General features: G+C 39.9%; 3 protein-coding genes and 2 pseudogenes across 3 annotated transcripts; 1 reads left to right on the forward strand and 4 right to left on the reverse strand.

The window, feature by feature from the left end:
* Positions 1–9,747: 9,747 nt before the first annotated feature.
* LOC139193286 (stress-induced protein KIN2-like) lies at positions 9,748–10,554 on the forward strand. The gene is made up of 3 exons (XM_070816275.1): positions 9,748–9,886; positions 9,986–10,054; positions 10,286–10,554. Exons 1-3 carry the CDS (start codon positions 9,830–9,832, stop codon positions 10,364–10,366), a joined length of 207 nt encoding a protein of 68 aa, XP_070672376.1. The 5' UTR covers positions 9,748–9,829; the 3' UTR covers positions 10,367–10,554.
* Positions 10,555–10,607: 53 nt separating this feature from the next.
* On the reverse strand, positions 10,608–12,097 carry LOC139193285 (malonyl-CoA:anthocyanidin 5-O-glucoside-6''-O-malonyltransferase-like; annotated as a pseudogene).
* Positions 12,098–14,147: 2,050 nt separating this feature from the next.
* LOC103427628 (glucan endo-1,3-beta-D-glucosidase-like) lies at positions 14,148–16,423 on the reverse strand. The gene has a single exon (XM_008365696.4). It carries the CDS (start codon positions 16,421–16,423, stop codon positions 14,369–14,371), a length of 2,055 nt encoding a protein of 684 aa, XP_008363918.3. The 3' UTR covers positions 14,148–14,368.
* Positions 16,424–18,255: 1,832 nt separating this feature from the next.
* On the reverse strand, positions 18,256–18,826 carry LOC139193300 (phenolic glucoside malonyltransferase 2-like; annotated as a pseudogene).
* Positions 18,827–18,960: 134 nt separating this feature from the next.
* Positions 18,961–20,519, reverse strand: LOC103427627 (phenolic glucoside malonyltransferase 1-like). The gene has a single exon (XM_008365695.3). The coding sequence runs from the start codon at positions 20,513–20,515 to the stop codon at positions 19,085–19,087; it is 1,431 nt and encodes a 476-aa protein (XP_008363917.3). The 5' UTR covers positions 20,516–20,519; the 3' UTR covers positions 18,961–19,084.
* Positions 20,520–25,968: the final 5,449 nt, after the last annotated feature.

The following is a 25,968-nucleotide window of genomic DNA, read 5'->3' on the forward strand; positions in this document are numbered from 1 at the left end:
TTTCACAATTCATTAAGGCCTCGTTTGACATGTAATGTTAAAGTTTCAAAGACAATCTATTAAATCAGCACTTTTACAATTTACTAAAGCCTCATTTTGCCTGCTGTATAAAGCATTGAATAAGATTAAGAATACGAAAGCAGTTGTTTGGTGTACTTTCATACTTAAAAACCACCCGCTTAATTAACGGGTCAATCAAATTTTATATGGCTGATACAGGATAATTAGAACCCCCGAAAAGCTAGTATAATTAGTCTGGGGGCTAACCGAAAACAAGCTTGTTTCTCTCTTCGGTTTCACGCATTTGCTCCTTGACAAATCATCTCCATCTTGACGAGGCGGTAACGACTTCTCAGTCACTCCGCGAAACTACCATCACCTACGTCGTCAAGAACAATAAGGGAGGTACACACTCCAATGAATCGATCAAGCAATAATTATTTCATTTCTTTTACCACAATCACGCAACTTCCATTCAAATTGTAGAGTGTGAATTTATCATGCAAGTATGCAACTTTTTTCTCTCCCTCACTCTCTGGGCCAAACTATTTGTAAGCACATTTTCTTATTAATGTGAGATTCATTCTCAATATACCCCCTCACGTGTGGCGAATTTACAAGTCTAACACGTAGATAACACAACATGGTGACGTGAAGTGCGTGTGGCCGTTTGACTTCACACGAAGACAATCTATTCTGATACCATGAAAAAAGTTGAGATTCCACAATAAAACGGATTGACAATATGGAGACTAGCATAACTACTTATAAGCACATGCAATGTCCTTTATCTCATTAATGTGGAATTCATTCTCAACAATCATTACCTCAATTTTCTTTTTCGTTTCTACAATTTCTTTGATTAGTATTCTTCTCTCTCTGGGTTGTTTAATTGACTGTATAATTTAGGTTGAATACAAATTAGGCAAGATTTTTCTGCATTTTACGGCAAACGCTTTTAATTTATTTTTTCCAGAAACCCTTATGGCAAGTTTTTAGGGATGAAAATTAAATTTGAAATAGAAAATATAAAGAAACACTAAATATGGCTTGTCATGTTGTGTTCATGTGCGTGTTGGCTTGCTGTAATAGCTTCATATTCATGGCAGGCAGTGTGGGTAGGGCTTTGCTGTGGAAGGAGGTTGTTGCTGGTGTTCATTTATTTATTTTTTAAGTCCAGAGACTCTTATCCGGACAGTATAAATAATCAGCCTTTTAATCTAGGGAACATTAACGAAAAACTCCTGGTACTGTTTACTTTAACGAAAAATCACATTTTTATCCTAAAAAGTTAAACCACACTTTTACACTAAAAAGTCAATCATGATATTATTCACTTTACCCTTTATTTTGTCTTTATCATTAAAACTCAAAGTTTTCAAGCTATTTTTCATTAGTTTTCCTTTTAATCTACTTAATGACTGAAGGAATAGTCATTATAATCCAATGCACTTATTATCCTATCCAACTAAGTTCGAGCTGTCAAACGAAGCTTAAGTGTTAAGTTTATTACAAAACATATCGATGCAATCAAAATAGCAAAACCATATAACATTTAAGAGAATTTAACTTAGGTTTTTGATGCGGGACATGTTTTAACTAGCAAAAAATAAGAGTGAGACACTTGAGAAGCACAAATAGGACTTCCTTGTAATCTATACAACAACAACAACAACAAAGCCTTTTCCCACTAAGTGGGGTCGGCTATATGAATCCTAGAACGCCATTGCGCTCGGTTTTGTGTCATGTCCTCCGTTAGATCCAAGTACTCAAGTCTTTTCTTAGGGTCTCTTCCAAAGTTTTCCTAGGTCTTCCTCTACCCCTTCGGCCCTGAACCTCTGTCCCGTAGTCACATTTTCGAACCGGAGCGTCAGTAGGCCTTCTTTGCACATGTCCAAACCACCGGAACCGATTTTCTCTCATATTTCCTTCAATTTTGGCTACTCCTACTTTACCTCGGATATCCTCATTCCCAATCTTATCCTTTCTCGTGTGCCCATACATCCCACGAAGCATCCTCATCTCCGCTACACCCATTTTGTGTACGTGTTGATGCTTCACCGCCCAACATTCTGTGCCACACAACATCGCTGGCCTTATTGTCGTCCTATAAAATTTTCCCTTGAGCTTTAGTGGCCTACGACGGTCACACAACACGCCGGATGCACTCTTACACTTCATCCATCCAGCTTGTATTCTATGGTTGAGATCTCCATCTAATTCTCCGTTCTCTTGCAAGATAGATCCTAGGTAGCGAAAACGGTCACTTTTTGTGATCTTCGCTAGATACGGTCATTAGTGTGGATAAGTATATAAATGGATAGAGATAGGAAAGTAAACACAAGATGTACGTGGTTCACCCAGATTGGCTACGTCCACGGAATAGAGGAGTTCTCATTAATTGTGAAGGGTTTACACAAGTACATAGGTTCAAGCTCTCCTTTAGTGAGTACAAGTGAATGATTTAGTACAAATGACATTAAGAAATATTGTGGGAGAATGATCTCGTAACCACGAAACTTCTAAGTACCGGAGTGTGGTATCATCTTGACTTGCCTTATCTGTCTCATAGGTAGATGTGGCATCTTCTCTGGAAGTACTCTTCCTCCATCCAGGGGTGGTATCTGTAACTGGTGGAGATGCACAAGGTAATGTATCAATTTCACTTGAAGCTTACTTGTAGTTTCAGGCTTGGTCAAGCACGATACAAACCATGTAGTAGGAGTCCCCCAAGTCGCCCGGCTAGGGGATCTGCTGAAAGAGGTGACAGACAAGGTAAGCAATCAAAGCTCCGGCTGATTGTTCACATTCTCCCTATCTTGCAGGCAGCATGAAGGATAAAGAGAAGAAAAATGAGAAGAGATGATATGAGATACTTTTGCTTTTGAAGAAGTAACTTTCCACAGGCTTATTCTTGAACCGGGCTGGAGGGTTTTCTGGTTTCCTCCAGAGTATAAGGCCGACTGAAGAATTTGAGGGTCAAAACAAGTCCATCAAATCTAGAGTACGTTCGACCCTGCTGATATGGGATACTTTTGCTTTTGACAGAGTAGTGGATGTATCGGCACGTGTGCTGTTACGCTTGTCTCCACATGTTTCCTTGTATCTTTCTCACTTGCCCTATCTGTTCCTCAGGCAGATGCGGTATCTTCCCTGGAAGCATAAGATGTTGAAGATGAGTACTCGAGAGCAATGTCAGGTAAGTAATCAGGTAAGGGGTTCCAGGCAGTCAGTTCCTGGCTGGAAGCTTGATTCCAAGTGCTGACTGATTGCTCTCTTTCGCCTTGTCTTACAGGTAAGAACAAGGCCAAAGGAAAAGACAGGGAAAAAACATGATATGGGATACTCTTGCTTTTAACCCTGATGATATGAGATATTCTTGCTCTAGTATAGCTTGTTTACAAAGGTATTATCGGGGGGAAAGAAAGCTGAATATTTCGAAAGGCTTCGTTGGGAGTGCCCTCTCAGATAAGAGAAAGGGTTGAGCATTTTTGCAGGTCTGCCTGTCCGTTAGGGATGGAGGTCGACATATATAGGAGTCTCCCTAACATCAAGTAATAATGTTATTCTTTTACCCTGCTTGGTCATAGCACGGTAGTGGGAGCTGCCAGCTTCACATGTTTTAACTCTGTCAGAGCACTTTGAAAAAGTGGTCTGTGGTATCTGGAAAGCTGATGTTGCATGTGAAGATTACAGACAAGCTTTATCCAAGGAGATCTAGCTCCTGAGGTTGGGAAAGTGGTGCCTTTTCGGTTTTCGAACAAGCAATCTTGTCGGGGATCTGGCTCTCGAGATTCGGAGAACGATGCCTCTTCGATTTTTGAGAAAGCAATCCTGCTGGGGGTCTGGCTCTCGAGATTCGGAGAGCGGCGTCTCTTCGATTTTTGAGAAAGTATTCATGTTGGGAGTCTGGCTCTCGAGATTCGGAGGGCGGTGCCTCTTCGATTTTGGAGCAAGCAATCTTGTTGGGAGTGTTTTCTCGAATGTGAGTAAAGGTTGGGCATGTTTACTAGTCTACCTTGCCACGAAGCACAGAGGTTGACACACAGGGACTTTCCAATTATCCAGCAGTGGTACTGTTCCTTTACTTTCTCTTCGATTTTTGAGAAAGTAATCATGTTGGGAGTCTGGCTCTCGAGATTCGGAGGGCGGTGCCTCTTCGATTTTGGAGCAAGCAATCTTGTTGGGAGTGTTTTCTCGAATGTGAGTAAATGTTGGGCATGTTTGCTAGTCTACCTTGCCACGAAGCACAGAGGTTGACACACAGGGACTTTCCAATTATCCAGCAGTGGTACTGTTCCTTTACCCTCTCTTCGATTTTTGAGAAAGTAATCATGTTGGGAGTCTGGCTCTCGAGATTCGGAGGGCGGTGCCTCTTCGATTTTGGAGCAAGCAATCCTGTTGGGAGTGTTTTCTCGAATGTGAGTAAAGGTTGGGCATGTTTGCTAGTCTACCTTGCCACGAAGCACAGAGGTTGACACACCGGGACTTTCCAATTATCCAGCAGTGGTACTGTTCCTTTACCCTTGTGGGTAATAATATGGTAGCTAGACCTTCAAAATTTATGTGTCTAAACTTTGTTAGTGTTGTTTCTTTGCAATTCTTTTACCCTTCTTGGTCAGAGCGATGTAGCGGGAGCTGCAAGCTTCACGTGTCTCAACTTTGTCAGAGAACTTTGGCAAAGTTATCTGTGGTACCCATGAGTTACTGTTGCGTGTGGGAAGTGGGTGATTGAACAGTACGATTCATGTGTTTTCTACTTCGCCAGAAATCTTCGACAAAATGCCCATAATTTCCGCAAAGCTGAGTGTGCGTGTGACAGGTGCTGACAAGGCTGGAAAAGTCTTTGAGCATCCCAGCTTTTGAGAAAGCAAACGCCTCTTCGATTTCTGAGATCGACCCTCGTGGTCTCTGAGCAGCCCAGCTTTTGAGAAAGCAACCGCCTCTTCGATTTCTGAGCAGGCGCCTCTTCGATTTCTGAAGCTTCGTCGAGTGCAGATTTTTATAGGGGCTGACATTAAGTTCCAAAGCACACTTGAATATCCACCAGTAGAAGCTTCATTCTTGCACTTCTAAGATCTTGATTTATCCGACCTCTTCTCTCTTCAACACCTTTGAAAATGTCTGGCCCCTCCGACCGTCGTTTTGACTTGAACCTTGTTGAAGAGGCAGCCCCGCCTTCTCCAGACAACATATGGCGCCCATCATTCGTCTCCCCTACTGGTCCTCTTACCGTTGGAGATTCCGTGATGAAAAATGATATGACCGCTGCGGTAGTGGCCAGGAACCTTCTCACTCCCAAAGATAACAGACTACTTTCCAAACGGTCTGATGAGTTGGCTGTTAAGGATTCTCTGGCTCTCAGTGTTCAGTGTGCAGGTTCTGTGTCTAACATGGCCCAACGCCTATTTGCTCGAACCCGCCAAGTTGAATCATTGGCGGCTGAAGTGATGAGTCTCAAACAGGAGATTAGAGGGCTCAAGCATGAGAATAAACAGTTGCACCGGCTCGCACATGACTATGCTACAAACATGAAGAGGAAGCTTGACCAGATGAAGGAATCTGATGGTCAGGTTTTACTTGATCATCAGAGATTTGTGGGTTTGTTCCAAAGGCATTTATTGCCTTCGTCTTCTGAGGCTGTACCGCGTAATGAAGCTCCAAATGATCAACCTCTGATGCCTCCTCCTTCTAGGGTTTTGTCCACTACTGAGGCTCCGAATGATCCCCCTCCGGTGCCTTCTCTTTCTGGGGCTCTACCAACTACTGAGACTTCTCCTAAGTAACATTTGTGAAGGCTCCCTCTTGTTTGTTTATTTTGACTCAAGTATATGTACATATTTGTAACTTATCGGGGATATCAATAAATAAGTTTTCCTTCATTTCAACGTATTGTGTTAAATACACCAAAGCCTTCTTTGCTAAGTTCTTTGAATTTTCTTTTGTTGAAGCTTGTATGTTGAAGGTTTGTGAGTGGACCATGTAGGTTGAGGTAGTGTTCCCTTAATTTCCCGAGTGAGGAAAACTTCTCGGTTGGAGACTTGGAAAATCCAAGTCACTGGGTGGGATCGGCTATATGAATCTTAGAACGCCATTGTGTTCTGTCCTGTGTCATGTCCTCCGTTAGATCCAAGTACTCTAAGTCTTTTCTTAGGGTCTCTTCCAAAGTTTTCCTAGGTCTACCTCTACCCCTTCGGCCCTGAACCTCTGTCTCATAGTCGCATCTTCTAATCGGAGCGTCAGTAGGCCTTCTTTGCACATGTCCAAACCACCGTAACCGATTTTCTCTCATCTTTCCTTCAATTTCGGCTACTCCTACTTTACCCCGGATATCCTCATTCCTAATCTTATCCTTTCTCGTGTGCCCACACATCCAACGAAGCATCCTCATCTCCGCTACACCCATTTTGTGTACGTGTTGATGCTTCACCGCCCAACATTCTGTGCCATACAGCATCGCCGGCCTTATTGCCGTCCTATAAAATTTTCCCTTGAGCTTCAGTGGCATACGGCGGTCACACAACACGCTGGATGCACTCTTCCACTTCATCCATCCAGCTTGTTTTCTATGGTTGAGATCTCCATCTAATTCTCCGTTCTTTTGCAAGATAGATCCTAGGTAACGAAAACGGTCGCTCTTTGGTATTTCTTGATCTCCGATCCTCACCCCTAACTCGTTTTGGCCTCCATTTGCACTGAACTTGCACTCCATATATTCTGTCTTTGATCGGCTTAGGCGAAGACCTTTAGATTCCAACACTTCTCTCCAAAGGTTAAGCTTTGTATTTACCCTTTCCTGAGTTTCATCTATCAACACTATATCGTATGCGAAAAGCATACACCAAGGAATATCATCTTGAATATGTCCTGTTAACTCATCCATTACCAACGCAAAAAGGTAAGGACTTAAGGATGAGCCTTGATGTAATCCTACAGTTATGGGGAAGCTTTCGGTTTGTCCTTCATGAGTTCTTACAGCAGTCTTTGCTCCTTCATACATATCCTGTATAGCTTGGATATATGTTACTCGTACTCCTTTCTTCTCTAAAATCCTCTAAAGAATGTCTCTTGGGACCTTATCATACGCTTTTTCCAAATCTATAAAGACCATGTGTAAATCCTTTTTCCCATCTCTATATCTTTCCATCAATCTTCGTAAGAGATAGATTGCCTCCATGGTTGAGCGCCCTGGCATGAACCCGAATTGGTTGTCCGAAACCCGTGTCTCTTGCCTCAATCTATGCTCAATGACTCTCTCCCAGAGCTTCATTGTATGACTCATTAGCTTAATACCCCTATAGTTCATGCAATTTTGTACATCACCCTTGTTCTTGTAGATAGGCAGCAAAGTGCTCATTCGCCACTCATTTGGCATCTTCTTCGTTTTCAAAATCCTATTGAAAAGGTCAGTGAGCCATGTTATACATGTCTCTCCCAAAACTTTCCACACTTCGATTGGTATATCGTCTGGGCCTACTGCTTTTCTATGCTTCATCTTCTTCAAAGCTATAACCACTTCTTCCTTCCGGATTCTATGATAAAAAGAGTAGTTTCTACACTCTTCTGAGTTACTCAACTCCCCTAAAGAAGCACTCATTTCATGTCCTTCGTTGAAAAGATTATGAAAATGACTTTTCCATCTATCTTTAACCGCGTTCTCTGTAGCAAGAACCTTTCCATCCTCATCCTTGATGCACCTCACTTGGTTTAGGTCCCTTGTCTTCTTTTCCCTTGCTCTAGCTAGTTTATAAATATCCAACTCTCCTTCTTTGGTATCTAGTCGCTTATACATATCGTCATAAGCCGCTAATTTAGCTTCTCTCACAGCTTTCTTCACCTCTTGCTTCGCTTTTCTATACCTTTCACCATTTTCATCGGTCATATCCTTATATAAGGCTTTATAACATTCCTTCTTAGCCTTCACCTTTATTTGTACCTCCTCATTCCACCACCAAGATTCCCTTTGGTGTGGGGCAAAGCCCTTGGACTCTCCTAATACCTCTTTTGCTACTTTTCGGATACAACTAGCCATGGAATCCCACATTTGGTTAGCTTCCCCCTCTCTATCCCACACACACTGGGTGATTACTTTCTCTTTGAAAATGGCTTGTTTTTCTTCTTTTAGATTCCACCATCTAGTCCTTAGGCACTTCCAAGTCTTGTTCCTTTTTCTCACTCTTTTGATATGTACATCCATCACCAACAAGCGATGTTGATTAGCCACGCTCTCTCCTGGTATAACTTTGCAATCCTTACAAGTTATACGATCCCCTTTCCTCATTAGAAGAAAATCTATTTGTGTTTTTGACGACCCACTCTTGTAGGTGATCACATGTTCTTCTCTCTTCTTAAAGAAGGTGTTGGCTAAGAAGAGATCATATGTCATTACAAAATCCAAGATAGCTTCCCCATCCTCGTTTCTCTCCCCAAAACCATGGCCACCATGAAAACCTCCATAGTTGCATGTTTCCCTGCCCACGTGTCCATTTAAATCTCCTCCTATAAATAACTTCTCCGTCTGAGCAATTCCTTGCACCAAGTCTCCAAGGTCTTCCCAAAATTTCTCCTTCGAACTCGTATCCAACCCTACTTGAGGTGCGTACGCACTAATCACATTGATAAGTTCTTGTCCTATTACAATCTTGATTGCCATGATTCTATCTCCTACCCTCTTGACATCTACAACATCTTGTGTCAAGGTCTTGTCCACGATGATGCCAACACCGTTTCTCGTTCTATTTGTGCCCGAATACCATAGTTTAAACCCTGAGTTTTCTAGATCCTTTGCCTTATGACCAACCCACTTAGTTTCTTGTAGGCACATAATATTTATCCTTCTCCTCACCATAACTTCTACTACTTCCATAGATTTTCCCGTCAAGGTTCCTATATTCCACGTTCCTAAACGCATTTTGCTCTCTTGAACTCTACCCTTCTGTCCTAGCTTCTTCACCATTCCCCGTCTAATAGGATCAAAGTACTTCTTTTGTGTGTCCCGTGTAAAGTTGATAGGAGCATATGCTCCCAAACAACTTTGAGTGGAGTCGTTCGAAAAGAAGTTTCTATAGCCCCCTTGCTCATTTAACACTGCATCCGGGTGCCAATGGAGATACAGCGCCCATTGCTCACTTATCACTGTGCTCGGGCCACACAGCGCTCCACTTACGGGTGACGACCTAGCTTTAGCGCGATTTCGTTCTGGATTCATTTTCATAAGGATTCGACGTGATCATGGAGTGCCGTCTATCGACTACCTGACGCCCTCCCCCTCCTCCTTTATCCGGGCTTGGGACCGGCAATGTAAGATAAACTTACACGGCGGAGTTTTCCTTGTAATCTATGAAGAGACAAAACCATACTCTCCTTCCTTTAAAAAAAAAAAAATTACATATAGAGAGAATCGAGCCTTGGACCTGAAACTAAACTAACTTAACTAATCTAAAATGACGCTCTCTCTTGTTTTTGCCATTACTAATTAAATTCTGCATGGAAATGTGACATTTTATTTTACTTTGAAAGCTCCATATATTCAACTCAACGTCGATAAATTAGCCACAATTTAGCCTGCCAACACAATGCTCTAAATTTGTAACTAATTAGCTTTGTCATGAGAGAATGACTCAAACCTTAATCAAAGCAACCCTGGTCTTTAGGCTTTAACTCCAAACTTTGCTCAACACGTGTCAAGCAATTAATGGAACTGAAGAAGCTATAAAATCCCACCCACTAACTTCAACATTTCATCATAAAAAAAAAAGTTGTACGCACTTTTCAGCTGCCTCAAATTTTCTTGTGTGTGTTTGTGTAGAAAGAGAATTACTTCATCAAGATGAACCAATCCCAGAACATGAGCCACCAAGCTGGCCAGGCCAAGGGCCAAGCTCAAGTGAGTCTAAAAGCAGCTGTCTAGAAAAGCAATTTGGTTAAAAGTTTGTTGGTCATTTTGGTGGTTCATGATCATGTGTTTTGCAATTTTGATATACAGGAAAAGGCCAGTGGCATGATGGACCAAATGAGCAATGCTGCCCAATCTGCCAAGGAATCAGCCCAGGGGGTTTGAACTTCTTATTCTTTTGTTGATTCCACATACATTATGTCCGTTTTTTGTTAAGGGATGATTTTGTATGAATTACATGTCAATACGTTCTGTTATTGACATGTTATGTGCAATAACATCAACACCTTATTGACACTGTATCGACAGTCTGTCCCTTAATAAATTACATACGTCTTTGCTTATTACTCGTTGCATATGCATGTTGTAATTGCATATGTGTTTTTGCAGGCTGGTCAGCAAATGATGGAGAAGGCTCAGGGAGCAGCTGACTCCGTCAAGGATGCAGTTGGCGCCAACAAAAGAAGCTGAGATGGGGATCTCATCCGTCCAATTCCTCCAAAATTTCGAGTTCCCGTTTTTGTTTTGTGATTTTTTCTTTTTTGGTCGATCTTTTACTTAAACTTGCTGTTTGAAGCAAGAACAAGGTCTGATCATGCAATCACTTACTGTTCAGAGAACATTTTGCTAATAATCTCAATGATATTGTTTCTCTAGCACCAATGTTTCAGAGTGGTTATTTATTTATTTTTATTCCAAATTGGTATCGAGAATCATTTCTACTTAACTGCAAATCACAATGCAACACATACAAAAAACCAAGGAAAAAAGACATTTGTGTTGAAACCAACTACATATGGCTTCAAATGTCTTCAAGACGATTAGCAAATAGAGAACCAAAAGCCTCCCTACAATGTTTTTCCAAAACCAAGCCAACCTCAACACAACCATCACCATTCTGGCTCTCTTGAAAAGGTATCGCTCCTGTCCCATCTATCGAAACTATCTCGTGCTTCGTCGGTCTTCCCCATCCGAAATCAGCTGCACCATAAAAATCAAACCGGTGTGAACCAGAAATTGGAATCATTCTATCAGAACTACTGTCTGCAGTGTGTTGAGCATTCTTGAAACCCAAGTCTCTGCCCCATCCAAAAGGGTCTTGTCCAAACTTTTTATCACTTCACTGATTGCTTTCAAGGCCAGAAACAGGCCATCTTCTCCCAATAGGTCCTTTGTTTCCGCATCTGCTCGATGTGCTGCAACACAATTCCCAAAATAGGTAACCCGGAGAGGAGGGTCTAAGCGTGGCCTGCGGTCCATGCTAACGGCAAAGTACTTTATCTGTTTTGGTATCCTGCCCTCACGAAGCAACCCCATGTGTAGGCGCATGTTAGCGAAAATGTTGACAAATGCAATAGTTTCGAATCATGATCAGCTTGTTTCTTCTTCTCCTCCGCCATCATAGCTGCCATCACTGAACGTCTCAGCATTTGGATTTTCGCGCCTGTGAATTCGAATGTGCCTCGAATTGAGTCTCCTGAAATCTCCAAAGGCATTAAGCTTCTATTGTTTGGACCGCCCAATCTTAACCACTCGTTTAAGTAGATTGCTTGGAGCCCTGCAGGGTCCGTGATGACCTTTCTGTCATAACTTGGTGAGGGTGGCGATCCTTCTCCTTCCCCTCCTCCATGTTTGCATGGGTAACCCCATAAGTTAAAAAATGAAAATGCAGATAAGCCATCTAGGACAACATGGTGCGGGCTGATCCAATTGAAAACAGCTATTGGGAAAGACGGTTATTTGCAATGCCAGCACCGCAGCTTTTTCATGAGACACTGCCAATTGGAGTACAAGAGGATGGTACTCTTTGGCTTTAATGTCAAAGTTGTTGCTTGAAGTTAGACGGTGGAAATCAGTATCAGATTCAGCGATTGTGAGCGAAACTGCATCGCCTGTGACACAACTGAGAAGGGGTTTGGAGGAGTCTTGAGGCCAGGTGAGGTTTCCTGCTAGAGGGACAAAGTGTAAGAGTGCGATGGATAGAGAGGTTTTCAGTTTTGGAAGTATGGAATCGAAGAAGTGTGATGTGTCGAATGAAGGTATTTTGTAGAAAGGAGTTGAGGTGGTGGAAACCTTAGCCAGCGGATATCAAAGAAGGTTAGAGGAAGAGACAAATCCTCCGGGGCGGCCGAGTCCGGGGAGCTTGGTATTCGGAGCTATGCTACAAACCTCAACTACTTTGACTGAGGCTGGTTCTGCCATTGGAGATGGAAAGAAGCTTAATTTCGTGTACAACTTAAGTGAGGACCCTAATGGCTATATATACACACTTAGGAGGTGTATTCACTTAGGACTCTTGTAGAGTTTTAAAGACTTAAAGTTTTGAGGTATTCAATAATGAATTTTAAGGGGTGTAAGTATTATATGCTTTTTATAGACTTCGTTTGAGCAACAAGATTTTTATTCAATGTCACATATCACTAAATAATATAGAAAGTGAATAATTGTACTTGAAAATAAAATATTAAACATTATGAAAATTAACCATAAAGGTTAAAGCTAACATTAAATTATAAGTAACATTGAAGTCAAGTAACATACTTTCCTAGTCTTTGCAAGTTTTCAATGATTTTTATACATATTATAGACATGTCTTATAGACATGCATAGAACTTTCTATTGAATTTATTGAACTCTACAAAGCATGCGCTCACACAAAAGTCTAATTTTTTTTAACTCAATAGAAAAGTCTATAAAATTCTATCAAAGTCAGAGTGTATAATAGTCATTGAAACGTTCAAACTTTTCAAAAATATGGATTGAATACGGCCACTTGAACATTACCTTGTGGAGGAAGGAATCTCAAAAAAAAAAAAAAAAAAAAAATTTAAACAAGACAATATTCTCAATTTTAATTTATAAAGAGGGGCATATGACCAACGTGTCATGTCCTCTTATGGGGACTTACTTGTCCCTCCATTTACAATTAACAAATTTTTACTGTTCGTACATCATAATCAAAACCGTTCATTCTTTTTATCTTCATCTAAAAATAACATACGCAAAAAGTTATTCAATTTGAAAATCTTTCATTCATTTGTATACATAAAAACAAATTGATAGTTCATCATGAAAATGCTACTTGTTATTGAAATTGTTGAATGATTTAACATATATGGATGATCACTAAACGATCTTCAAATTGAATGATTTTTTTTGTAGATATAATATTTAGATGATGATCAAAAGAATGAGTGATTACCAATATAATGTTTAGGCAGTAAAAGTTCATTAATCGTAAGTGGAGAACAAATATGTCTTCGTAGAAGGACACAAGCATTATTCTTATATATAATTAAACTTACTTTTTCTATTTTTTTTTTAGGAAAACTAATGAAAAAGGCTTAAAAACTTTGAGTTTTAATGATAAAGACAAAATAAAGGGTAAAGTGAATAGTATCAGAATTGACTTTTTAGTGTAAAAATGTGATTTTTCGTTAAAGTGAACAGTACCGGGAGCTTTTCGTTAAAATTCCCTTCTTTTTTTTTATCAAGATAAACTTTTCTTTATCAAAGGGTTTAGGAGCGGAGTTGTATGCTTGAGGTTTTATTTTTGTGTTTGTTTGTGTCCTCAATAATAAAGTTAACTAAAGGTTTTTTTATTAGAGAAAAGTATTGTAGAAGCTTTTGATTAAAATTCTCTAATTATACGTTTCTTTCTTTGACAAATAATATATAATCTACATTAAATTTATCTAAGTTAAAGAGAGTGAAGTTCGAACTTGGGATGCAGGGAGTTGAAGAAGAAGATCTATCTACTAGAGCAATCCACCACTTACCTCTAATCATCTGTCACTATGCCCCTTAGGGAAAAGACAACGTTATTCAAGAAAGGAACCCGTATCCTATTATCCATGACATGAAGATTTAGAGAAATCATTCATTGAGATATTTTTTGAGGTACTTGGAACACAATGAATACATCATGTGTCATAATATAAGTAGAAAGAAACAAAAAATATATATATAACTACTTTCCGGTTATATCATGATACGTGGTGTACCTGCTTATATTCCGAGTACATAGAAAAACTTCTCTCATTTATATCCCTTAGATTCGCTATTGAATTCCATTTTTTTTTTGTCTATCTAAGTTGTTCCTTACAAATAGTAAGTTACAATCAGATGAAAAAAATGTTGTTTTACATCAACAACGCTTTAAAACACGAGAAGGTAAGTTTAGATGAAAAATATACAATATGTTGTACTGAAATTATTTTTATTTATTTAGTTATATAAACTCAGCAGAGGTCGCACTTGGTGCGATGGCAAGTGCCTTCGCCCATGAGCGGTAGGTCTCGGTTCGAGACTTGGGAACAGCCTTTCCATAAATGGGGGTAAGGCTAGCCGACATTCATCTCTCCCAGACCCTGCGTAAAGCGGGAGCCTTGTGCACTGGGTACGACCTTAGTTATATAAACTCAGCGATACTACTTGTAACAAAAACAAGGAAATATGAACTCATAGAAAACTTCATGACCTACTATGAATCCACCACAAAAGATTACTAAGGGAGTTTCCATCGTCGAAACCAGTCAAGCTCTTAATCTTCTCCAAAGCGCCTGCTTTGTCGTACAACCCTTGTAATGCATACACAAACCCTTTCCAGGCTTCCGTGACTCCGGTTCTACCGAGCGCCGGCAATGCCCAATTCACCAGCTCGCTAGGAAAGCCAGTATCGGAGAACAACACCTCAGTGATTGGTGAAATAGGAATCACTTGAATTCCAAGTCTAATTTCTTTTGCCTCTGCAGCAGCAAACCAAAGTCCGCTGTCTCTCTTGGTCGACCATAGAACTCCCACGACCCGATTTTCTTTTGCAAAATCTTGCTCGTAAGTTTGATTCTCTCCTCCCTCTCTCACATGCCACCACATTTGCGCTGCCTGAATTTCCAATGTGGTAAGCAATGAACCGGTGGCCTCAAGTTGCGGATCATTATACGCTTTCCCCATCAAAGCAGCTGCATAGTAAGCATTGACCGCCTCACTCGTGCTCTCTTGATTCCTCCCATCTGCGAATTCCGTCACTCCTCCTGCCCACGAGTGCAATTTATAAAGATCAAAACATCTCAGACGCGTATAATTTGGATTCGATTGCTTGTCCTTGTTGAGATAATCTGCCAGGAGTGAATAAGCTTGAGGCTTGTACTTCTCCCCCCATGCAGGGTCAATCTTTGCTAGCACTGAAATACCATAAACAAAGTACCCCAGATGGTAATGGTGATCGGAATAAAGACCAAACCCAAAATCGGCACCTTTATCAGTTGATCCTTGTTTGGTAACAAGTCCACCCCACTTTTTATCATACAAAAATCCATTGCCACTAAAAGTACCATCCAGCCACGGCTGGATTTTCTCTGCCAAGAATGTCCTAATCGCCGGGATCACATCGGGACAAGCTACCTCCTCGGCAATCAAAGCCAGCCTTGCTGCTTTAGCAACTAGTTTCCCATAAAAATATGATGCAGCAGATAATTCTGTTGAACTAAGAGCGTCTACATCTCGACGAAGTGCAGAAATGATTTCAGGGAACAAATCTATTTTGACACCTCCAATAGAATTCCAAGTGACCGGAATAGGCTTCGAGTTTAAAACCCACGTATCACCAACAACGCCAACCAAATTTCCATCAATGCTTTTGTATTTAAAATCTTGCAAAACAGTAGCATTTGACAGAAGCATAAGATGGAGAGGATGAGCTAGAATGAGCAAATCTCCACCTGTCTTTTCCCATTTATATGTCAAAGTATTGGAGTTTTCGAGCACAGCTGCACCGGAAGTTGGGTAAGAAGAACTGAATTGGTCAAGAATTGCCTCGGATTTGGGATCAGCATCTGGCATAACAGCAACTCGAATGTTCCCAGAAAAATTGTTAAAAGTTAATGACGATGCGCCGCTGGCAGTTAAATCAGTTGGGGAGGATGTGTATATTAGCCATGTCTGACCGTTTCCAAGCTTGATGATGAACTTGGTGTTTGAGCCACTCGCGGATGATGACGATACAATTGTATGAGAGGTTGATATAGAAACCGGTGTGGGTTGAGAAACAAAGCATGTGAGATAGGGGCTTCCACGGATGAGGAAGAAGCGGAGGTTGGAGGAGGGAAAGTCCAATGTCACACTGAGATCATTGAAGTCGGAGACTACATGGTGGTCGTTGTTTGGATCTGGGATGGTGGTGGTTTTCGAGCCAGATATGGTGAGGTCGGGTTGAAACGGAGTTGTGGATATGACGGTAGAGGTGTAGGAGAAAGACGGGTAAGCGAGAGATAGGGAGGAGTTGGATGATTTGATGGTGTAGGGATGGATATACTCAGGTTGGTCACCATTGTTGAGAACAAAGTTTTGGAAGAAAGAGTTGGTAGGGAGTGGAGATGAGAGGAGGTTTGGGGCGAAGAAGGTTGAAGGGTTGGGGACGATGGTGGATTGAGCTTCCGGGAAGAGGAATGGTTGGGAGGTGGACAGCGGAATCAAGACGGAAAAACAGACTGCATACACAACGAGAGCAAGAGAGCAAATGTTTGCCATGATTTGGTCGTAAAATTGCTGTGAATAAACGCATTTCAATCGGCCCTTTAATCATAGCCTGGTTCGGATGTGTTTCCATTTTTTAAGGGTTTCCATGTTTACGTGGGGAAGTTGAGAAAATCTTGTAAGATTTTTGCTTTTCTGAGCAATAATATCGGTTTTGGTACCTCCTCGTTTTGAAAACATAAGAAACCTTTTAAGGTTGTTTTGATTTCATAATGGAATTTGATACCGATCCTCGGCTTAGTTTTTCTTGGTTCTTCTTGCCTTTTATATTTAGCAGCCACCTTATCTAAATTATATCCAAAGGATAGGAAATTAAATTTTCCCAAATCTGTCTGATATTCTTCCTCATACTTCAAATATCAAACCTTAATTACATGGAAATATTTTGGGAGTGTGATTCTCTCCTCTCCAAATTCTTCTCCCTTCTAATCCCCATTTACTTGAACGATCGTAATTAAGCCACATCAATATCTTTTGTTGACTTTTTTATAGAGAACGAAAGACAAAAAAGAAAGTGATTGAGGGGAATGTAAGTGTCAGAATATAGAAGGGGGAGAATCCCACTCCAATAATTTGGGTCCATACACATTTTTCCGCGCTGTCATGATGCCAATGAATCTTGTTTTGCATAACCATGGCCCCCAGCTTAAATTACAACCGTCCGTTTTAACAAAAAATTGAGTTCTAGTATATATTGTAAAGTAGAAAATGATATATTTTGAAACCTAAGATAAGATTTCTATTTAATTACACCCTCACAAACCCTAATATTTTGTCATCGTTTATCTTCTTCTCCAAAAACGTAGTTCATATTCTTCCCTCAACAAAAAATCTCTATTGGAAATTTTCTCATGGAATTATATAAAAGCTGTCATTTGAAGGAGTAAAGTCTGATCATGTAATCACTTACTGTTTAGAGAACATAAGCTAATGATTTCGCTTGTTTTCTACCATAGCACCAATGTTTCAAGAGTGTTTGATATTTTTCAATCAGAAGAATGGACTTTTTTATGAATGTCTCAATAATAAATAGCACGTCGTTTATTTTTTATATGCAAATGAATTAGAACCCATTACTACTTAATTGCAAATCATATGTGACACATAAAAACAACGAAGACTGTAGACACTCGTCTTCAAGACCCTTAGCAAGTAGAGAAGCAAAAGCCTCCATGTAATGTTTTTTCAGTACCAACCCAACCTCAACACCACCATCACCATTGTTGCTATCCTGAAAAGATATCCTGCATGTCGCATCTGTCGTGGGGATTATTCTTCAACACGGAGCTGCAGTGTATTGAACATTCTTGACACCTGTCTCTGACACCTCCAAAAGGGTTTTCTTAAAAGTTTTTATAACGGCACTAGTTGCATTCAAGGCCACAAACATCCCATCTTCGCCCAATAGGTATTTTGTTTTTGCAACTGTTTGATGTCTTTCGATGAAGTAGGTTGGCGGTAGAGGAGGGTCTAAGCGCGACCGGCAGTCCACATGAATGATGAAAAATACTTTGTTCTGGTCTCCTCACACCTGACTAAGCAAACCCATGTATAGGCGCATGTTAGTGAAAATGTCGACAAATGCAATAGTGTTGAATGATCGGCTTGTTTCTTATTCTTTGCCATCACAGTCTTCATCACTGACCGCCTTAACGTTTCAAATTTTGCGCGAGTGTACTCGAAGGTGCCTCGAATTGAGTCTCCTGGACCTGTAACCCCCAAAGGCATTAAGCTTCTATTGTTTGGACCATCCAATCTCAACCACTCGTTTGAGTAGATTCCTTGGAGTCCGGCAGGGTCCTTAATGACCTTTCTATAGTAATTTGTCAAAGGTGGCGGTCCTCCTCCTTCTCCTCCTCCATGTTTGCATAGGTGACCCCAAATTTGAAAAAAGAGATTGCAGGTAAGCCCTCAAGGACGGCATGGTGCATGGCTAATCTAATCGAAAAACCGCCTTTGGGAAAGGTGGGTATTTGCAATGCCAGCACCAGATTTTTCACACTGCCAGTTGGGGAACAAGAGGGTGGTACTCTTTGGCTTCAATGTCAAAGTTGTTACCTGAAATTAGAAGGTGGAAATCAGAACCAGACTCAGTGATTGTGAGCGAAATTGCGTTGCCTTTGATATAACTGAGAAGGGGTTTGAGGGACACAATGTTGGAGGGTGGCGGAAAGCGAGTTTTTAAGTTTCAGAAGTATGGAACCGAAGAAGTGTGATGTGTCGAATGAAGGCATTTCGTAAAGAAAAGACTTTGAGAGGTGGAAACCTTAGCCAGCGGAGGTCAAAGAAGGTGAGAGGAAGAGACAGATCCTCTGGGTGGGTGGAGTCCGGCTGCGAGCTTGGTTTCGGAACTACACTTCAAACCTCAACTACTTCGACCGAGACTGCTTTTGCCATCGGAGATGGAAAAGAAGCTTAATTTAGTGTGCAGTTTAATTAAGTACACCAATGAAAATTATAATGTTTATTTGATGTTAAAAATGCAACAGCAGTTAATAATTTCAATGATATTTTTTTCTGTAGCGCCAATGTTTCATGGTAAGTTATTCATTTTTTTTATTCCTAGCAGTATCGAAAATAATTTCTACTTAAGCGCAAATCACAATGCAACACATACTAAAAATCAAGGAAAAAGCACACTTGTGCTGAAACCAACTACACAAGGCTTCGCATGTCTTCAAGACCATTAGCAAATAGAGAAGCAAAGGCCTCCATACAACGTTTTTCCAAAACCAAGCCAACCTCAACACCACCATCACCATTCTTGCTCTCTTGCAAAGATATCGCCCCTGACCCATCTATCGAAACTATCTCGTACTTCTTCGGTCTTCCCCATCCGAAATCAGCTGCACCATAAAAGTCTAGCCGGTGTGAACCAGAAATGGGAATTACTCTATCAGTACCACTACTCTGCCGTGTATTGAGCATTCTTGAAACCCAAGTCTCTGCCCCATCCAAAAGGGTCTTGTCCAAACTTTTGATCACTTCACTGATTGCTTTCAAGGCCACAAACAGGCCATCTTCTCCCAATAGGTCCTTTGTTTCCGCAACTGCTCGATGTGCTGCAACACAATTCCCAAAATAGGTTACCGGGAGAGGAGGGTCTAAGCGTGGCCTGCAGTCCACGTTAATGGCAAAAAGTACTTTATCTGTTTTGGTATCCTCTGCCCTGACTAAGCAAACCCATGTATAGGCGCATGTTAGGGAAAATGTTGACAAATGCAATTGTTTCGAATCATGATCAGATTGTTTCTTCTTCTCCTTCGCCATCATAGCTGCCATCACTGAATGTCTTAGCATTTGGATTTTCGCGCTTGTGAATTCAAAGGTGCCTCGAATTGAGTCTCCTGAACCTTTAACCTCCAAAGGCATTAAGCTTCTATTGTTTGGACCGCCCAATCTTAACCACTCGTTTAAGTAGATTGCTTGGAGCCCTGCAGGGTCCTTGATGAGCTTTCTGTCATAACTTGGTGAAGATGGCGACCCTTCTCCCCCCCCTCCTCCATGTTTGCATAGGTAACCCCATAAGTTAAAAAATGAGAATGCAGATAAGCCATCTAGGACAACATGGTGCATCGCTGATCCAATTGAAAAACAGCTATTGGGAAAGACAGTTATTTGCAACGCCAACACCGCAGCTTTTTCATGAGACACTGCCAATTGGGGTACAAGAGGATGGTACTCTTTGGCTTTAATGTCAAAGTTGTTGCTTGAAGTTAGACGATGGAAATCAGCATCAGATTCAGCGACTGTGAGAGAAAGTGTATCGCCTAAAACATAACTGAGAAGGGGTTTGGAGGAGTCTTGAGGCCAGGTGAGGTTTCCTGCTAGAGGTACAAAATGCTGGAGGGTGGCGGAAAGCGAGGTTTTGAGGTTCGGAAGTATGGAATCGAAGAAGTATGATGTGTCGAATGAAGATATTTCGTAGAAGAAAAGGATTTGAGGGGGTGGAAACCTTAGCCAGCGGAGGTCAAAGAAGGTGAGAGGAAGAGACAGATCATCCGGGTGGGCAGAGTCCGGCTGCGAGCTTGGTTTCGGAGCTACACGGCAAACCTCTACTACTTTGACTGAGCCTGGTTTTGCCATTGGAGATGGAAAGAAGCTTATATTGTGTGCAGTTTAAGTAAGGACACTAGTGGCTATAAATATACACTACAGAGGTTATTCAATTTAAGACTTTTCTAGAGTTTTACAGACTTAAGTTGGGTATTCAAGATTGAAAAAATTTTAAAATTCATTATTGAATACCTAACCTTCTTTTTTTTTGTACGTCGATATTTTTACACTAGAGATGGCAAATTCGATACCAAATTAGGTTGCTCATTGTGTGACTTAGCCAAACTCATCATCCCCTAGTGTAAAAATATCAATGTACTAAAAAAAAGAGTTAGGTATTCAATAATGAATTTTAATTTTTTTTTGAAGGTATTTCCATAGAATTGTAGAGTTTTAAAGACTTGGCATCTTGGGAGATGTCAAATTAAGAACATTAAATTTCAATTTGATGGCTGAATTGGCAATTTGACATATTGTTAATATTTTCCTTCCACCCGATATGCCAAAATTTATTGCTTCATTTATGTTTTTTTTAAATAAAAACTAGCATTTGCCTACACACTTTGTGTGTATGAACAAATTTTTTTTAGAAAAATGAGAAGGAGAGAGTAGGCATGGGCATGGGCCGGCCAGGCCAGGGATAGCAAATTCTAATGTAGGAACCGGACCTAACCCGGCCCAATCCACGGGTCCTTGATTTTTGTTTTTTTTGTTTGTTATATATATTAAAAAAAACAAAAAAAGGTAACATTTGCACATCCTAGCCCCAACAGATTCACTCATTCACATTTGCACATTCCCAGCCTCTGCAGATTCACAATCACTCATTCACATTTGCACAAATTCAAATTCATTCCCAAGCCCCAGCAGATTCACATTTGCACAGATTGAAAACCAAATACAAAGTCCAACATTGTTCGATACATTAAATCCGAGACATTCAAAATAACATCCAAGAGACATCTAAAGATCAAATCAACATACAAAATATCCGAGAGTCCAAGACATCCAAATTCCGAAGTCCAAAATCAAATAATCCAAAATAACATAGGGATGACATCCGCAATAAATTCCACATTAACATACGAAACCACATCCAACATCCAAGTTCCAACAACATTCCTCATTGAATATGTAAGGAAAAATAGAATATAGAGTTTATAAACATGACATTTTTAACGTCCAATACATATTATCCTCATTGAATCATTGAAATTTAAAGTTTATTCATTTGAGTTTAAAATATTACCGCAATTCATTTTCCTTTATTCGTTCGAGTTATTTGAGGAGGAGCTTCAATTTCAGGAACACTTGGTGAGATGGTTGAACTTGTAGATATAATATTTTCTCTTCTTCTTTTATATTCTACAACAAAGAACAAAAGAAGCACGTTAATTGTAAAACAATTAATATAAAGTTATAAACCAAACTAAAACAAAATAATTACCTTCTTCATACTCTTGATAAAATTCAAGCTTCGCCGAACTTGTTTTATACTCAATATTGCTAATTTGTTCACTTCTTAACCAGTTTTGGAAACATATCAATGAATGCACTGCTTGAGGAAGGAGAGATGATTTAAAAAGGTCAATTACTCTCTTTCTTGCACTAAATGCACTCTCACTGGCAACTGTTGGCACTTGAATTGGCAACACATCTTTCGTTATCAAAGCAAGTGTGGGATATGTACTCCTCCCTTTCAACTTCCACCATCTCAAAATGTAAAATGGTGAACCATGTTGTGCTTTCTCTAGAGTGTCAAGGAGATACATATCCACCTCTTTTGCAAACGCAATATCCTCAATGTCTTCTATTTCCTTCTCCCAATCATCCATCATTTGACTAAATATCATTGGATTTTCTGTTGGCACACTAGAAGATGATTGTTTTACCCTTGAACAAGTAGTGTCAACAACTAAATCTTCTCTATCTTTTTGTTGTGTTTGTGAACCGAAAGCTTGGTGAGCATATTCATCACACATCGCCTTCAACAATGTTTTCACTTGATTACTTTTCTGTTCAATCTCTTCTTCAAGAAGCTGTAATTGCTTTCTACACAGGTGCATGTAGTGCCTCAATTTGAATCTTGGGTTTAAGACAAGGGCAACTACAAATTTTTTATTCAAGGACTCAATTGAACCAAAATACTTTCGATATTTGGCTCTCATACTCATTGCCATATCACATAGCACCAACTCCACAGTTCTTTCAGTTTGCATATATTCAGGCAAAAAAAATATTTTCAATCTCGTTCTCCACAACAACGACATCATGAACAGCTTGCACTAACTTTCAAAGTTACAAGATAGAAGACCTTCAAAAATTCCACGAACACTTTTGCATCATCCCAATCTTCCTCCTTGGGTGGTCCAACCCTCCCTTTACTCGCCACTTATTCTCCTTCATCATTAAGCACCTTTTCCCTAAAATAGGTGGAGTATATATTGGCTTCATCATCTTCGTACATCCTTTCAAATGCTTTTTAAAACTTCAAGCAAGATTCTAGCATCATGTATGTGCTATTCCACCTAGTAGGCACATCCATAACAACTAGACCCCTACTATCCAACTTCTCATTCTCCACACATTTCTTGAAATAACTAAATCTTCGGGGACTTGATCTCACAAACTGCACGGCATTTCTAAGAGCATCCACACTTGTATCTTATATTTTCAACCCATCTTTCACTACCAAGTTGATAATATGAGCTAAGCACCTCACATGCATAAACTTGTCATTCATAATCATTTTACTATGAGGTCATTTCTGAATTTTACGAACAACATACTCAATTGCCACCTTATTAGTCGATGCATTGTCATATTAAGATACACATCACTTTTTCAATCTCCCAATCAACCAAACATTGCTCAATCAGCTTCCCTATTTCTTTGCTTTCATGACTTGAAATCAAACAAAAGTTTAGAATCCTTTTGTACATATCTATTCATCATCCACAAAATGAGCAGTTAGCACCATATAGTTCAAATTTTGTACACTTGTTCATGTATCAGTAGTCAATCTCACTCTATGCTTGTGTATCTCTTTTTTTAACTGATCTTTCATGGTATCATACATATTGAATAAATTCTTCACAATAGTTCTCCGAGATGGAACATGCAATTTAGGCTAAACTTTGCACATCATCCGCCTAAACCCCTCACTCTCCACACAACTAAAAGCTACATCGTCGATCACAATATACTCAACAATACCTTCCACTACCTCTTCTTGGCTCCATCCTTTAGCAACAAGCATGTTTTTAACGTCCCCAGAAGGTCCAGAACTGCCTAGAACCTTTTGCAACTCATCAATTGGTTTATATGACTTGCAATGTTTATTGATATGTTTAATGTAAGTACTAGTTCCACCCCCACTAGTATCACATACAAAAAGGCAGTTACTATGGTTATACTTAGCCTTCAATACTTGTACCTCCGCCATCTCTTTCTTTCCATCCTTTTCTACTTCTTGTATTTCCGAGACGGTACACTTAGTGACATGATCCGAAACCCAAGATCTCTCAGAAGAAGATCTCTCTAGTGAAGCTAATATAGTCAGTGGCGAAGCTACGTGAGGACGAGGAGTGGCGACCGCCCCTCCCCTCGTCGGAAAATAAGCCTAGGAGTGCTGGTTCAGCCCCTCCACTCTCGTCGGAATTCGTGGCACCTGTAAAAATTGGTTTTGATCGATGCACTGTCTTGGTCGAATTTGCAGAGGAAGAGCAATAATTTGGTTGGATTTGCTGAGGAATGACGAAGACGGAGGGGAGAGGTTGGAGGATGAGGACCCCCCGATTATCTGGGCAGGTTCTGCTGGCTGGGTTTAGTTGCATAGTCAACAGCGACTGGCTACAGCTCGTGAAGAAGAAGAAGAGTTTTGCTTTATCTTTTTCTCTTTTAAAGCTTAACACGCTGTCGTTTAAAGGGCTTGGCTTTAATAAAACGCTGCATTTATTTTTCTTATTATTATTTTTTAATATCTTTTGGGGAAAGGCTGCACGGTTGTTTGTTTTCCTTTTTCACTTCCAAAAGCCCCACAAACTCGTCCCACCCACATGTCTATTATATATAAAACTAGTGCCCTAATAATTTTGTTTTATCCTAAAACCAAAGAAACTCGTATTAATTATAAACGTAGCTGTTATTATATTAAAAACAAAAAATTGTTTGATAATTATTTCGTTTTTACTTTTTTTTATGTTACTGTTTTGAAAACTAAATTTGTTGTACTTTCTGCTTACATTGGCTTTGATATTATTGCTTACAACCGTTTTTGTGGATAAACTATTTTCTACTATGAATATTGACTCAACACTTTGCACTCTCCAATGTGAAAGCAACCACGTCGATTGAACCTTGCACTCTTGAATTTTGCCCCTCCCCTTGGCAAATCCTGGCTTCGCCACTGAATATAGTTGGTTGTTTTGTCTTTGGAATAGGTGGTGCTTTTCTTTTTTTGGAGCAGGAGGGTTTTGGTGGAGGCATTGATGATTTTGACTGTGTGGGTTGTGCTTGTGTTGGTGATTATGGAGGACATGGTGATGTAGCCATATATGATGCTACATTAGTACTAGGGATACTTTGACTTTGAGACATAATGTAGAAAGAAATCTATAAAAATTAAATAATGGAAGTATATTCATTAATCAAATAAAGAGAGAAAAATAGATGACATATATATCATGTTATTTAACACTTCTTTTTACCACCATAACGATACATACATATATAGTTCTATTTATAATTCAGTGCCACACTTGCAGATATTTCAAAAAATAGGGAGAGCACAGATTCAAAACTGCATCGTTTTAGTCCGCAGCTTATTTAGGATATAATATTTGTACATCTTTTAAAGCTAACCTATGACGAAATCACTTCATACGTTAATGACAAAGGAATTAAGCATAATTAAAGTTTTGAAAACAAAAAAGTCAGCTGCAGCCAACTTTTTATATTATTTGCATGATGTTACTTAATTAACTAACAAACTTAATTATGCTAATTTTTTCAAACTTGGACTTGTTCAAACTTGGACTTCACTTCCAGTATTAAACCTAGTTTGGAAGTTACTACATATTTCACGGCTGTAAGTTGCCCTACATTACATTTTGTTTGTTGCCCTACATTACATTTTGTTTGTTGCTTAAGGAGTTTCAAGGTTTTGTTCCCACTTTAATGGCAATGCTAAAGCAAGACTATACTCCAATCAGCAGAAAAAGAAAGAAAAAAAAAACAGACGAAACGGCAATGCTAAAGCTAATACTCCAGTTTTACCCTAGATATACCACAAAGAATTGCATCTCCTGCTCCATATAATTTAATATTTTACTCCAAAATTAATCTCATAAGAAATGGCAATGCTAATACCACTTAGGAGTTTGTCTTACATGCTTGGTAATGGTATCACTCTGAAGGAAGTCCACCAAGTAGGGGTGGGTTCAAAAAACCGAAAACCAAACCGAACCGAAATCGAAAAAAAT

This window comes from Malus domestica, chromosome 17 (assembly GCF_042453785.1).
Source record: "Malus domestica chromosome 17, GDT2T_hap1".
NCBI classification, from domain to species: domain Eukaryota; kingdom Viridiplantae; phylum Streptophyta; class Magnoliopsida; order Rosales; family Rosaceae; genus Malus; species Malus domestica.